The following is a 12,815-nucleotide window of genomic DNA, read 5'->3' as shown; positions in this document are numbered from 1 at the left end:
GTTGAATCCAAGTTGTCGTGCAACAACCAAAAACTTTATCCAGAAAAAATCAATCAAAAAAAATTATTTAAATTTCTTAATCTTATACAAATATCCAAGATTTTCTCGTTGGGTAATCTATATGGCATTAAATGTATATCTATATGGTTTCTCCCTTGTAGTTCTCCCTTAGGCCCATCCTAGGGTTGAACTCAAGTAGTGGATCCTTATACTAAACCACAGGACCAACTCCACGACACGGACCGCATGGAAAACATGCTACATATTTTAACGTGGGCCAGAATAATTAGCGCTCCAAACTCCATCGACTTAATTATGTCCCTTCGTTTCACCCAAATTAAGAGTGTCTGCATCACTCCAGCCATCTTTAGTGGGCCAAAGTCTAAATCCAACGTCACGAGAAAGGTAAAAATGACTACGATTCTTCGACCAAAAACGGAAAAGAAGGTGAAAAGGAAATACTAAAATCGACAAAGTTTCCTTTGTAAATTTGGGTAAAGGTTTAAAGATCAGTATATGATGCCATGGCAAGAGAATAAAAGGCTTTTCTGTGAAGTATTGCAATTCACAAAAGAAAAACAGGATGGCCGCCGCCCCACGTAGAACCGTTGCACCACGTAGTAGTACGACTCACGCTACATGGCCTCCGTATTGCATGCATCAGGTGCAATGGGACCACATAAATCCCACGGTGGAGAACACACCACGCGACAATAATTTCTCCGCTACATGGCCCATAAAGTTGATACGGACATCGTGTGTCAGTGATCAATGTGGTAGACGTGCACCTAATATGGCATAACCTTTTCCAATCTGTCGCACTCTTTGCATCAGAAACTAAACTACCAAAATTAGATGCCATGAACCATGGCTTTAGATAACAATGTTATAACAACTAAAGTTATCGCTATGTGATATATAGTATGAAAAATTATGATAACTGTTATTTTTTATTATTTTCCATTATTTTTAATTATCATAGATTGCTATAATGTAAATAATGACTGATATTTCGCTCATACCTCCTATGAAATAAAATATTTCTTAAATTCTCAAAATTATCTGCAGAAGTGGTTATATGATCCAAGAACAGTATTATTTATATCCAAAAACAATATTATTTATCTAATAAAAGTGAAAATAAAGAAAATACCACTGTTTTCATTATAAACCATTATTTTTTAAAAAAATCCATTATAACAACTATTATTAAGTAATTATTTTAATTTTAAAAATGTAAAATTATTTTTAGATAAATAATAATCACTGTAATCATTGTAATAGTGAATTAATTTTCGGTAGGGTCTGTTAACAGGATAATAGGATTTCTGAAACCTTGATATCATTGATTTGCCTAGCTATGTTTGCACCATAATAGCACAAAAAAAGCCTACAAAGATCCACAGCAAGGCAGCTTGGGTCATCAATGTGAAGCCTTGGATTTATTAGGGAGAAAAGTTGGTGTCCCAAACTTTCACGGGTTATCAGTGAGGCATTAACGGAGGGTAAACGAGGATTTCACATGGAATGGTTGGCTCTCTCTCTGCCTTTTTCCCAAGCCTGTAAGAAAGGAAGAGATTCGTTGACTACCATAGACTCTCAACATCAATGGTTCGCGAGACAAGTGATTCTTTTATGAGCACATGGTGTGATCTGTTCCTACCCACACCAGACACTCAAAGCTCCTACCATTTCTTTATAAGTCTCCCGTCCCATGCCCGTTGGCCTGTTCTTTAATCAGATCTCAGACCCCCTTTTAACTAAGCATAACCAATACGTTGCCCCTGGGTTCTCCAGGTATCTCTGTTCTATCTATATATTTGTTTATTCCAACTTGCTCAAGATTTCCAAGAATTTTGTCTCCCAAATCCTGTTGTAATCGCATCCAAACTTATTGCGGTCTTTTTTAATTTATAAAGCAGGTAGCAGGAAGTGCGTCGGCTTAGTAGACTGGAATCTGGGAGGTCTTGTTATCTCTCTTCTTTGCCCCATGGTGGTCTGAAATTTTCTAGTGTTCGATAGGTCTATAAATCATGTCATTTTATCCATAAATAATAACAAAAACAGCCTCTGTCCGCTTTGCCCAAATTCTCGGGGGAAACTTGTGTCTTGTCTTTTCTCAAAGATGGGCTCAGTGCCCCTTCTGGCTTTGTGTTTCTCCGTTCTTCTGATTGGCGCTGCGGCCGCCGGCCGGAACGCCACCGGCGTGCCCTCGAAGCCGAGTGTGGTCAATATTGGGGCTCTCTTCACCTTCAATTCTACTATTGGGAGGGTGGCGAAGCTGGCGATTCAGCTCGCGGTCCAGGATGTGAATAACAATCCGAACCTTCTGGCTGGGACGAGGTTGAACGTGATTGCACAGGACACGAATTGCAGTGGATTTCTTGGAATTATTGAAGGTATAATGATATGATTATTTGGTGATATAGTTTTGTTGGTTACCATGGTTTTGCTATTAGGAACTACTACTCAGTAGTGACCATTTTTGGAAATTTAAATATTTTGTTGAGAGTGCTTTATGGCAGTTATTCAAGTTATGAACCATAGGATTCCATGAGTCTTTAGCTTTTACTGAGGTTCTAAATGTGTTATCGCATTGAATACTTTCATCTGTGCAGTGTTGTATCTGAGGATGTTGAACTTTTAAAGCCTTAAGCTATAGTGTACTTGCATATTTAATTTTTGAAGTATTCTTATCATTAAGTCTTGCTTTTTTCGTGTTCAATTATTATAATATTACTTGGTTGTAATTTACAAATTCATTGTTTATTCCTAGTTCTGTTTGATGAAATGTATTGTGGTATTTAGGTTTTTTTTTTTTTTTTCGGTTTCTACTTCTCTCTTTCGTTATGATGAATAGGACAGGCACATGTGTTTACAAGTACAAGGATTGACTAGTTCCAACCATAATTTTGTGCAAACATAGGCTGATCTAATGTTATTGGACTACCTTCTACTTTTATGACAATATGTGATAACCGAAGTCTTGGATAGATTTGACCAGGAAAGCTTGTGGTTTGTGCAGCCTTGCAGCTGATGGAGAATGATGTGGTTGCCATAATAGGTCCACAATCCTCTGGAATTGCCCATGTCATCTCTCATGTTGTTAATGAACTCCATGTTCCTCTTCTTTCATTTGCAGCGACTGACCCCACTCTTGCTTCTCTGCAATATCCCTATTTCCTACGCACAACTCAGAATGACTATTTCGGAATGAATGCAATAGCTGACATGATTGGATACTATGGATGGAGAGAGATCATTGCCATCTTTGCAGATGATGATTATGGGAGAGGTGGGATCACTGCTTTAGGTGATGCCCTCACAATGAAACGCTCTAAGATCACCTACAAAGCTGCCTTTCCTCCTAATGCTGATAAAAGTGTAATTAATCAGTTGTTGGTAGAAGTGAACCTGATGGAATCTCGCATTTTTGTTGTTCATGTAAACCCTGACTCAGGGCTTGCTGTTTTTTCTATTGCAAAAGATCTTGGGATGATGGCTAATGGCTATGTGTGGATAGCAACAGATTGGCTTGCTTCTGTTTTGGATTCATCCCAACCTTCCAATCCTGACATTATGGCCCCCATACAAGGGGCCATTGTTCTCCGCCAACATACCCCAGCTTCTAATCTCACACAAGCATTTATGTCCAGATGGAATAAAATGCTTCAGAAAGGGAATGCCACCTCAAGCTTAAACACTTATGGGTTGTATGCATATGATTCGGTTTGGTTGGCTGCCAACGCCATTGACCAGTTCCTGAATGAAGGACAGACAATTTCTTTCTCTAATGATCCTCGGTTGCATGATGCAAATGGAAGTAGACTGCATTTATCTTCACTCCGGTACTTTGATGGAGGTGATAAGTTACTGGAGAACTTGCTGCATACAAATTTTACAGGCCTGACTGGTCAGGTTCAGTTTAGTTCAGATAGGAACCTAATCCATCCAGCCTATGATATCCTTAACATTGGAGGGACAGGTGTCCGGAAGATAGGGTACTGGTCTAATTTTTCTGGTCTCTCAGTTGTTGCTCCTGAAACTTGGTATGGAAAGCCACAAAATGCTTCCACCACTAGCCAACAGCTTTATAATGCCATTTGGCCTGGTGAGACCACAACAAAGCCTCGTGGTTGGGTGTTTCCAAACAATGGGAAGCCTCTGAGGATAGGAGTTCCATACAGAACAAGTTATAAAGAATTTCTATCAAAAGATAGTGGTCCTGATAATGTAAAGGGGTACTGCATTGATGTGTTTAAAGCTGCAGTTAGCTTGTTGTCTTATCCAGTTCCAGTCTCATTCATTCTATTTGGAGATGGTCATGAGAATCCAAACTACAACGATCTTGTGCAGAAGGTTGCTGATAATGTGCGTGTTGCTTCTGTAACAGAATTGCATTCTAGACTTTACATGGTTTATGGCTATATTTTACTTGGATTTGTATGTTTTATGTTCAATAAGCATCTTAACCTACATGCTTTCTTCTTTAGTCCTTTGATGCAGCTGTAGGGGACATCTCCATTACAACAAACAGAACAAGGATTGTAGATTTTACACAGCCCTACATCGAATCAGGCCTCGTAATTGTTGCACCTGTCAAAGAGATTAACTCAAGTGCTTGGGCTTTCCTAAAACCATTCACTGTACCGATGTGGTGTGTCACGGGTGTTTTCTTTCTTTTTGTTGGAGCAGTTGTTTGGATTCTTGAGCATCGCACAAATTCTGAGTTTCGTGGATCTCCAAGGCAACAACTTATGACAATATTTTGGTCAGTATCCTTGACTACTTATGTTCTATGTATTAATAAAGCATATACAAACAATCAATTTATCGATTGAAAATCTGCTAAACCACATGTTTTGATAAAACAGTGGTTTGAATAATTACAGTAGTAAAATGAGGAAAAACACTTGATATTAATTGGTGGCAACAAATTATTGCAAATATTAAAGATATATTCTACTGCAATTTCTCTTCTGTACTGTTTATTCAGGAGTAACAATTTACAGGTGACCACTATCTCCATCAAACAAGTTGAATCCACAAAATGATCATGATGAATTTACAGTAGTTTAGGTTGTTTTCTTTTCAATATGTTTTATCAAATATGAGTGGCAAGTGCTAGAATGAGTGCCTTAGAGAATGAAATCACCATATACACCTGCAGAACCTGCATCCAGATGAGCATGTAAAACTCCAGAATGCATCTGTATTTAAATTGTATACATGCAATTCATGTACAGTGTTATATTCATGTACAGTGTTATAAAGAAAGCTACCTGTCCGCATCGAGGATCAAAGAGATATGCATCGATAATATAAAAGACATACATTTTGTGTATTATAGATATGATACCGTTGGTGCTATGGTTATAATTTATTTTCTCAACCACGTGTCCCCTCCCAAAGAAAAAGTAAAAAAAAAGAAAACTTTCTCCTAATTGAAGGTGGAACTCATTGTTGTCAACAAAATTTATTAGGAAGAAAAAACAATATTTTTGTGATATCCAATCTTTAATTCCAAAGTTCGACAAGTGAAACTCTCCTTTTCTTGACTAAGGCAACAAAGAGAGATCCAACAGTGAAGGCCTTTCAAAGATAGCCAATTTATGGCCTTGTGTAGTTATATTTTGGTTCCATCTATCTGTCCCCGGTCCCGCCATGGAGTTCTGGTACAGCTTACAGATAGCAGGAATCTAACGTTTTATGACCCAGCCCAAGTAGTTGGGCCTGGTCCATTTGACAAGCCCAATAGCTTGGTTTAGGCCCAAGATCGAGAAGAAAAAGGAGAAGATGGCAAGAAGACTCCCCTCCCAAGTCCGGTAGGGAAAGGATTTAGTGCTTACCAGAGCCCTAGATCCAAATTATAAAAAGGCCTCTCTCTTCCCTCTTGGTCCCGTGCCTAATCTCCAATCAATAGCTAGTGAGATCTCTCAATTTGGAGCTAAGACTTTGAGCTTTCTGCACCACCAAATTCGGCCACAAGACCTCACTAGAGTTGAGGTAATGGCCTTAGTTTTTCTCTTCTTTCTTTTTCGGTTGATGGAGCATCGCCTTTACATTGATTCAAACTGGCAAATCACTGGATTTTTCTTGGAAGAAATAGAGCCCTTTTTCCCCTATTTTCCTTGGACTATTAGTTATTTTTTCTTTTTTTGGCCACCTTGTCATTGGCTGCCGATTGCCATCTGGAGGTCTTCTATCACTGGTCCTCCAACCATGGCCACCATTGCCGATGGAGGCTCCTTTGTCTCAAGAAGAAGGGGATTAGTAAAACCCTTATTTGACCAAATGAAAAAAAAGAGGAGAAGAAGAAGAAGAAGAAAAGAAAAAGGAAAAAAGAAAAAGAGGAGAGTTTCTTTCTCTTCCCACTCTCCCTTCCCTCTCTCTTCACTTACTTCCCTTACTTTCTCTTTCTAATTTAACTTTTCACTTTGTCTCTCTAATTTCTCTCTAGATTGTCTCTCTCTCTCTCTCCATTGTCTCTCTAGAGTTGTTTGATCCACTAAAAATCTTCATTGATTTTGATCTGAGTCTTATGATGAGAATTCTGACCCAAGGCCGCTGGATAGCAGGCGGCACCTACTTTGGTCAAACTAGGTACCACTAGATTTGATCATCAATGATTTCTGTTGTACCCTAATTCAAGCATGATTAGATGGCATTAGCATGGTTGGATCGATCGAGATATCGGACACTTCTGCTTAACCAGGCCAGTGATGATGTTGAAGTTTAGAATTTTTATTCTGAAAATAATCATGACACAAATTTGATAGAATATAATTTTTATATATTAGACTCTAAGAGAGATTTTAGATTGATTGGATTTGTCGGTTGATTTCGCCCATAAGGTAAGTAATGATATGCCTTTTTTATTTTTTTATTTAGATATATTATTTTTGGCATTGAATAATTTGTTAATAGATTTATATGTGATATGAATTTTATGAAATTAAGTTTTGAATGAAAATTGATATGGAATTTTGAAATAATATTACTCAAGCTATTACTATAATTGTTTACTTATCTTTATTGTATATGTATATTTTGATTGAATTATGGAATATATGTTATTTTGTAAAAAGAATTTTGATTTGAGTTGGATTTGGGACTCTCAACTGGACTACGTTCGGGATCCTACCAATTGGAGGTTATATGTTGGCACTTGGACAATTATTGAGCTCACGATTTTGTTTCCAACCCCACCACAGGATATAAATATGATATTCTAGTCTGCTACAAGATATAAGTATGGTATTTCGGCCCACTTCGTAGGGTATAAGTGTAGTTTTGTTTTTGGCCAAACCATAGGGTATAAGTGTGGTCATAGTCAAAGATTGATGAGTTGAATGAATTTTTTTTTGAATTGAATTATTGAATATGACTAGTTTTGAATCAGTTTTATGATTATCTTTATAAATATTTGAAAGATATTGGAATTACTGTACTTATGTTTTGAAAATGAATTGATTATGCTTTTACCCTAATTAATGATAAATTATATTTTGACTATTGTATCTTATGTTATTGTGTGAATTATCTAGTTAAGCTATTCATTATTTATTGACCATCGAGCTTATTATCTTTTTCTTTTTGCAGATTCAGATACTTAGTTTTAGATATAGATACTGCTTGGGAAGTAAGATTAGAAGCGAGATCTGACAATATCAACATAATTTAGATTTAAATTTATTATTATGTTTTAGAGGATTTTTAGTTAAGATTTAATTGTTGTAAGACTTCTAAATTTAGTTATCAGTCAGATTTGTTAGTCAAGTGAATTTTGGAGTTATTTAAATTATTTTTGCTGTGATGTATTGATATTGTGTTTGGAATGCCTTACATGCTTGTAGAAAGTATTCTCCATAAGTATGCGGTAGTTGCCACGACCTTTGGCTCACAATTTAAAATCAGGGGCATGACATAACACATCTTTATTTTTATTGTCGGCTTCAAACATTCAAAGTGCCACAAACATCTCATTCCATTTTCATTCTTAGATAGTGAATTTTGAGGCATTGATGGACTATAGCATAGACTAAGTTGTTCACTCATCATTAAAATATAAAAGCTTAAACTATTAGCAAAAACGATCAATAATGTATCCTAGGCCTCGGAACACCCACTCACATGCAACCCAAACCATGCATGTGAAAGATAACATGTTAAGAATGACCCAAGTAAATGGGATTTGAACTCATGACCTCCAACTCCATTTCCATGTTAACTTACCACTAAATCCCAAAAGCTTAAACCATCAAGGAAAGGGATTGACAATATATATCGAGCTTTAACTTGTTGGGGGAGGGTCTGGCCCAAGGACCGTCAAATTGTAACCGGACCCCATGCCAGTCGACTAGCGGTGTGGTTCGGTATCAGTCTGTACCAATCCATGCCAGGCTGAACTAACAGGGCAGAGAAGGGGAGAGGGAGAAGAAAGAGAGGAAGAGAGGGGGGAGAAGGAGAGGGAGAGGAAGAGAGGGCCTCCAACGGCTCCCAGAGGCCATTCGAGCTCTTGCTGAGCTCAGTAAGAGTGGAGGGAGGGAAGGAGAGAAAGGGGAGATCCTTATTAGGTGTCTGGAGGCCTCTGCCGTTGTGATGTCTCCGATGGCTGGCGAGCCAGTGCCGAGGGACTTGAGGACGACTGAGGTCAGAGGAGGGTCTTTGCCCTCCAATGCGAAACAGGGGTTCGCCTCTGTTTTGCATTTTTTTGGCTTTTATCGTGTGAAGTGGATAACATATTTTATTTTTTATAATTTCAGTTGCCGACTTCACACGATAAAAACCAAAAGAAATTTGAAGTAGCGGCAAATTTCTTTTTCGCATTGGAGGGTGGAGACCCTCCTCTGGCCTTGACCATCCTCAGGTCCCTCGGTGCTAGCTCGTCGGCCGTCGGAGACGTCGTGGCGGCATCGCCGTCTGTTCGAAGGCCTCCGCCGTCCGTTCGAAGGCCTCCGACGTCCTCCAAACACCCGATAAGGATCTCCCCTTCTCTCTTCTTCCCTCTCTCTACCCTTATTTAGCTTAGATAGCCTCTGGCAAGGCAGCCGCCGGAGGCCCTCTCTTTCTCTTCCTCCCCGCCGGAGGCCCTCTTTTCCTCTTCCTCTCCCTCTCCTTCTCTTTCTCTCTCTCTCTCTTCATGATCTCTTTCTTCTCCCTCCCTCTGAGACGGCCGCTGTGCCCTTTTGTATGCCGGAACGGGACCAGTTTTCCACCGACATAGTTCGGCACGACCTGAACTGTGCGGTTTGGGACAGTTGGGAGAACGATGATCCAGCCTTATGTGGACCTATATGCTAGTCTGGTTTTGAACAATGCCTCTCTCCTTCCTGAAGTGAATGGAGAGAAGAGAGAGAGAGACGTGATGGGTGTTGTTATTAAAATAAAGCCCTAAAGCACTGTTGTGGGCATGGTGGACAGTGCAACTGCAACACACATGAGAGAGGAGAGAAAAGTGGAAAGAAAGTGAAGAAGAGAATGGAGAGAAGAGAGGAGAGAGGGAAAATAATCTCCTCAAGTGATTTGTTGTCAGCTCCAGATATTGTCTTCAGCATGTGGCATCAGTTCAGGATTTGGCAGGTGGTGTCGCATCATCTTGCTTGATATTGTTTTTGATCTCTCTGTATTTTCTCTTGTGATCCTCCCTGGTAATTTTATGGTTAGGTGATATAGGTATGTGTTGTTTATACATATAGTGAGTCTCTTAGGATAGGATTGACTGGCCTGCGTGGTGGAATTTGTGACCTCTCATTGCTTAGTGGATTGATCTGACTGCCTCTTAGTTTTTCCCTCCTGAGATTTTTCCATGTAAAATTTGTGTAGCTACTTTATTGCTTGTTTTGTTCTCTTTTGTTGTTTGGGAATCCTGGTGACACACATACAGAAATGCTTTGTCGTTACATTAACTTGCAAAAATTTCAGCATGACGTTGCATAGAATGAAAATACTTTTTAATTTTTTGAATCAATCTTGTTGGTTGTTGCTATTTTTGAGTGTAATCCCTTCTATATCCATGCAGAAATGTGTAGTTATGCGTTTTTTTAGTTTTCTCTGATATCAAGAATGGTAATCAGATGTAAATCAATGTTCGAAACCTTGCAAATGTAAACAAACAAATATTATGCAATAATTGCTACAATAGCAACCCTGGTTTATCTTTTAGATGTAATGGCTGGGTTGTTACTTGCTGTGGATCTATGAATAGTGTTTCTTCATAATCAAAGCTGAGTATTTATGTGCTACTAACAGTGGTGATGACATGTTTCTTATGAATTTGGGACTGATTTGTACTTTTCTCTTTTCAGTTTGTTTCAAAATCATGCTGGACTTTGTCTAGATGTTGATATGTCTATTTGTTAGTAATTTGGATGTTAGCCTGTTCAGTCTCGATCCAAAATTCTGGCTGGATATTTTATCATTTGCTCACATTATCAAGTTATGGTGGTTTACATATCTGATACATTTGACTTGGATTGAAAACTTTAAGTTTGTTAACCCAAAAAAAAAAAAAAAACGAAAAGAAAAAAAACTAATCTTATTCCAATTGATATGCCTTCTTTCAGGTTTCAATTCTGTAGGTCTATCATGAATCAAATTCTCTTCTATCTATTTGTCCCTTTGCTTATTTATTTTCTACTTTTTCGCTTTGAATACTCAAGAATTCATTCAGCTTTGTTTGTTTGCAGGTTTAGTTTCTCAACGATGTTTTTTGCTCACAGTAAGTAAACATCACCACTATACCACTTATGATTTCAGCTGCTGAGGGTTTTGCTTTCTTCCTCTGCACAAATCTCTTTTGCATATAGAAGTCCAAAATTCCTATGTTAAAGTTTTGTGGGGTCTGTTTCAGGAGAGAACACTGTGAGCACCCTCGGACGGTGTGTGCTGATCATATGGCTGTTTGTAGTGCTAATTATCAATTCAAGCTATACTGCAAGCTTGACATCGATCCTCACGGTTCAACAGCTCTCTTCTAGGATTGAAGGTCTTGACAGCTTGATATCTAGCACTGACCCAATTGGTTACCAGGTAGGGTCATTTGCAAAGAACTATCTGACACAGGAACTCAACATAGCTGAGTCCAGGTTGGTCCCCTTGGATACCCCTGAAGATTATGCAAGTGCTCTTGACCTTGGGCCAAAAAATGGGGGTGTATCTGCAGTAGTAGATGAGCTTCCATATGTTGAGCTCTTCTTGTCCAATCACTGCAAGTTCAAGACAGTAGGTCAGGAGTTCACCAAAAACGGATGGGGATTTGTAAGTATCAAAGGTTCATAATCCTTCATCGTGTCTCTCTTTCCTAACATATCATATGGTCTGAAAAAAGTTGATATCCTTTGCACAGGCCTTCCCAAGAGACTCTCCCCTTGCAGTGGACTTGTCAACAGCCATCCTTCAACTGTCAGAGAATGGTGATCTCCAAAGGATTCATGACAAGTGGTTAACACGCAACGGATGCACTTCTCAAGATACAGGAGTTGATTCAAACCGGCTGAGCCTCAAAAGCTTCTGGGGCCTCTTCCTTATTAGTGGCATAGCATGTTTAATTGCTCTCATGGTATTCTTTATGAGAATGCTTTGTCAGTATAGCGAGTATAGTAGCCGAGAGCAGGTTGAATGCCCCATATCCGATTCTGAGAGAAGCATAAGACGTCCAGCCCGCTTATCTAGCGTCAAGGATATTCTCTCTTTTCTTGACAAGAAGGAAGACGACGTTAAGAGTGCTATCAAGAGAAAATCCAGTGATAAACTGAATCAAAGTGCTCAAAGTTCAGAGGGACAATCCATGTCACCAGCCTAGAGACATTTATTTTTTGTTTGGGACTAATGGATGGACATGATTGTAGTTTCTGATCAACAGCCGTCATGATATGGTAAGAAAGGATTCTTATCACACCGCTACAAAATGAGCCTGGAGATGCTGAAGCCTTTTCTGGTTAGCTGGTCATCTTGATTACGTGGTAGAGCAGAAGGAACTTTTTGCAAATTTGCAAGTTTATAACTAGAGATCACTTCGTGGCTTAAAATTTGAATTGCTCATGTGCATCAACCAACAGTTTCAGTCATTCTGAATACAACTTGCAGTGATTTCATCGAGGAGAAATACACTTAGCTGCCATGAAATATTTAGCTATGTACCTATTGAAACACAAAACGACCATGCAGATTATGTGAGTACTAACGTATTGCAACATTTGCTTAAATAAAAAAAGCTTGCAAGATGTATAGAGTTTTGTGAATATCTTCTTTTCAACATCGCATAAATGGTTTCATGCATGTGTATATTATTTTTGAACATTCGGTGACCCCAACACTGCAACAACTTTGTATCGTATAATTACAGAACTGGTTCAAACTTAACCTGTTTGCGTTCCAATATATGGTTATTATCAAAGATGATCTTCCAATTAAGCTGTATATGTCTAGTTCTGATTGTGATCTACTGCTATCTGGATAAAATTTCTATAGTCAGGCTAATTACGGAAAAAATTATAGTCGGACATGCTTCGGGAATGTCCGTCAAAAGATGGATGGCTGCACGTGCGTAATTATTATCAAAGATGATCTTCCATTTAAGCTGCATATGTCTAGTTCTGGTTGTGATCTACTGCTATCCGGATAAAACTTCTATAGTTGGGTCAATTATAGAAGGAATTATAGTCGGACATGTTTCGAAAATATCCATCAAAAGATGGGTAGCTGCGCATGCTTACGCGCGCACGTTAAAATACTAAGAAAAGAAGAATGGATAAACTCTAGGGGTATTTAAACAGTTTAAATAAACATCATAGAACTGTCCTTTTTTTGATGGA

The 12,815-nt window shown here is 38.6% G+C and overlaps 1 protein-coding gene across 2 annotated transcripts; it reads left to right on the top strand.

Moving 5' to 3' along the window:
- The first annotated feature begins 1,665 nt into the window (after positions 1-1,665).
- Positions 1,666-12,224, top strand: LOC105046913 (glutamate receptor 3.4). Of its 2 annotated transcripts, none has more exons than XM_010925666.4 (7): positions 1,666-1,797; positions 1,923-2,399; positions 3,026-4,371; positions 4,494-4,771; positions 10,689-10,720; positions 10,853-11,259; positions 11,348-12,013. In XM_010925666.4, exons 2-7 carry the CDS (start codon positions 2,126-2,128, stop codon positions 11,801-11,803), a joined length of 2,793 nt encoding a protein of 930 aa, XP_010923968.1. In that variant the 5' UTR covers positions 1,666-1,797; positions 1,923-2,125; the 3' UTR covers positions 11,804-12,013. The 2 variants fall into 2 exon arrangements, with proteins under 2 accessions (XP_010923968.1, XP_010923969.1); XM_010925667.4 differs by having other exon boundaries at positions 1,676-1,797; positions 1,920-2,399; positions 11,348-12,224.
- Positions 12,225-12,815: the final 591 nt, after the last annotated feature.

This window comes from Elaeis guineensis, chromosome 6, assembly GCF_000442705.2.
Source record: "Elaeis guineensis isolate ETL-2024a chromosome 6, EG11, whole genome shotgun sequence".
Taxonomy (NCBI): Eukaryota; Viridiplantae; Streptophyta; class Magnoliopsida; order Arecales; family Arecaceae; genus Elaeis; species Elaeis guineensis.
Note: the sequence above shows the minus strand (reverse complement) of the source record. Positions and strands in the feature narration are given on the sequence as shown.